Source organism: Ictalurus furcatus, chromosome 9 (genome assembly GCF_023375685.1).
Source record: "Ictalurus furcatus strain D&B chromosome 9, Billie_1.0, whole genome shotgun sequence".
In the NCBI taxonomy this organism is placed as follows: domain Eukaryota; kingdom Metazoa; phylum Chordata; class Actinopteri; order Siluriformes; family Ictaluridae; genus Ictalurus; species Ictalurus furcatus.
The window spans coordinates 16,972,585-16,974,500 of NC_071263.1; the positions used below are offsets into that span (position 1 = coordinate 16,972,585).

The window sequence follows — 1,916 nt, forward strand, 5'->3', positions numbered from 1 at the left end:
TTGTTGATTTCAAATATGTTTATTAGCACAAAATCACTGAATTTATCATGATTTGAAAGCATGTTATATTTCAAACATTTATTATTTCCTCTTTTATTAATTTCTTGTCGAGTTCTCCTTCAGATCTGCTTGTGGTGTTGTGGAAAAGCTTGGAACAATTCCAACATGCCAAATGACCTGTAATTTTTGAATGAAAGATATAGGATTATAGTTACGTGGCATTAAATTACTCTTAAAACTAAGATAGTGAGTAAATGGAAGTATTTAATCAGAGCAAGCTTTTGTAACTTACTAGCAAATACCAATATTAACACAGATTGTTCTTGGATTATCTGTGGTAGAAAGTTCCTCCACCAAGGTATCCAAGTACTTATTAATGATTGTCTTGCAGAGACCTCGCAGGAATCCGATTGAATTGCAGACTTCCGCCAATTGTGCTTTAATCATGTCCTGTGGTAATGCACAAACTGTGTGAAAAATGTTCATGGCACCAGTTGCTTTGAGTTTTTATCTATATAGTATTATGCTTATCACGCACCACAGTTGGATTAATGCCAAGATGTTTTTTCACGTTGTTCATGGCCCACTGACAAGCCCAACAGGCACCAGGGAACAGGTGAATCTCAGACATCGGCAAATCCTCATCCTTATCAGCAGAATCCTGAGAAGTGACCAAATATTACTGAGCAACTTGCAAATACTACAAACAAATGAAGCCTGGGTAAAACATTTTATATTTGCGTATTACAGTTAGAGATGTGTACAGTTTGGAGGCATTCATAGCCTTTTAAGCTCTAGTGTGACTGAGTGCACATTGTACAATGCAAAAGATATATATTATTTGCAATTTAAATAACATACCAAAGTCCCATCAAGGAGTTCCTCAGCAGAGTCAACTCTCAGGTATTCCATGTGCATTGCACAGGCTGAGAATCAGAGTGAACAAAGCAATATACTTTTAACATAGATTTTATATAACCACATTGAATAAAATTGTTTGACTAGAATTGTCTGATAAATCATACCTGAGCCTATGAAGAAAGAAGCAACGAGGAGGTTCCAGAACATAGTGATGGTTAAAGATGGAAAAGATATGTGATTTCCAGAGAGTAGAAGAGTCTGTTTTAATGCAACACCTACTGGTGGGCTTTATATCTCCGTTGACTTCCTACAGTAAGTTTGCCCCTTCTGTGACCACAACCCAAAACTATATATATCCTGTTCTGTAACTCAAAATGCCTGCTCATTATTGCTCATGTTCTGATCCGGAAATATGCTAATATGCCCAGTGTCATGCTCAATATTTATCAGTGCACCCTCAAAGTAATATTATTTTAGGATGATAAATTACATCTCTATCTTGTTTAAATGCAATTTGTTTAATTTTTATGCAGTATTTATTATGTGTATTTATTTACAGATCTATATTTTTTTAGTAAATAAAGGTCCAGTAATTTTTATTTATATATATTATTTATTTGCTTAATTTCTATTTTATTATAACTATTACCCCACCTCTTGCAGTGTTATTTAAGAATACCAGATGAAAACATGCATAGAATTCATGTCATTAAATTTGATAATGATTACTTAAGTTGCTTTGAACTGGATACTAGATGCAGGTATTATCCATTCATTCATCTAAGTAATTACTTCATTTTGGTCAGGGTGGATTCCAGACCTATCCCCAGGAACACTATAAACATGAGAAAGAAATACACACTGGGTGGGATGCCTATTATGCTGCTATGTAGGAAGTAGGTTTGTTTTGCTGTGTCTTACTTCAGAAGTAGGGTATAGTCAGGTGAAAAGAGAGCTTTGACTTTTTGAAGACAGATAAAGAAAACTGGCTAGATCCAAAGTAAGTTATTTTGCAGAGATTAGGCTAGAATTAAGTTTAGGCTGGGTATAAAGGG

The 1,916-nt window shown here is 34.6% G+C and overlaps 1 protein-coding gene across 1 annotated transcript; it reads right to left on the minus strand.

Annotated features, from left to right (window-relative positions):
- On the minus strand, nucleotides 1-1,224 carry LOC128612744 (antimicrobial peptide NK-lysin-like). Its single transcript, XM_053633123.1, has 5 exons — nucleotides 1,026-1,224; nucleotides 862-926; nucleotides 539-661; nucleotides 293-450; nucleotides 1-177 (listed from the first exon to the last, which is right to left on the minus strand). Coding segments are annotated over exons 1-5 (390 nt in total). The 5' UTR covers nucleotides 1,069-1,224; the 3' UTR covers nucleotides 1-176.
- Nucleotides 1,225-1,916: the final 692 nt, after the last annotated feature.

What these genes read in the sequence shown, in the direction of transcription:
- LOC128612744 (XM_053633123.1), bottom strand. Translation starts at nt 1,068, where the DNA reads ATGTTCTGGAACCTCCTCGTTGCTTCTTTCTTCATAGGCTCAG. An exon ending in AACTCCTTGATGGGACTTTG is followed by an intron (nt 662 to 861) that starts GTATGTTATTTA and finishes GTCACTTCTCAG; the next exon opens with GATTCTGCTGATAAGGATGA. An exon ending in TTGGCATTAATCCAACTGTG is followed by an intron (nt 451 to 538) that starts GTGCGTGATAAG and finishes GCATTACCACAG; the next exon opens with GACATGATTAAAGCACAATT.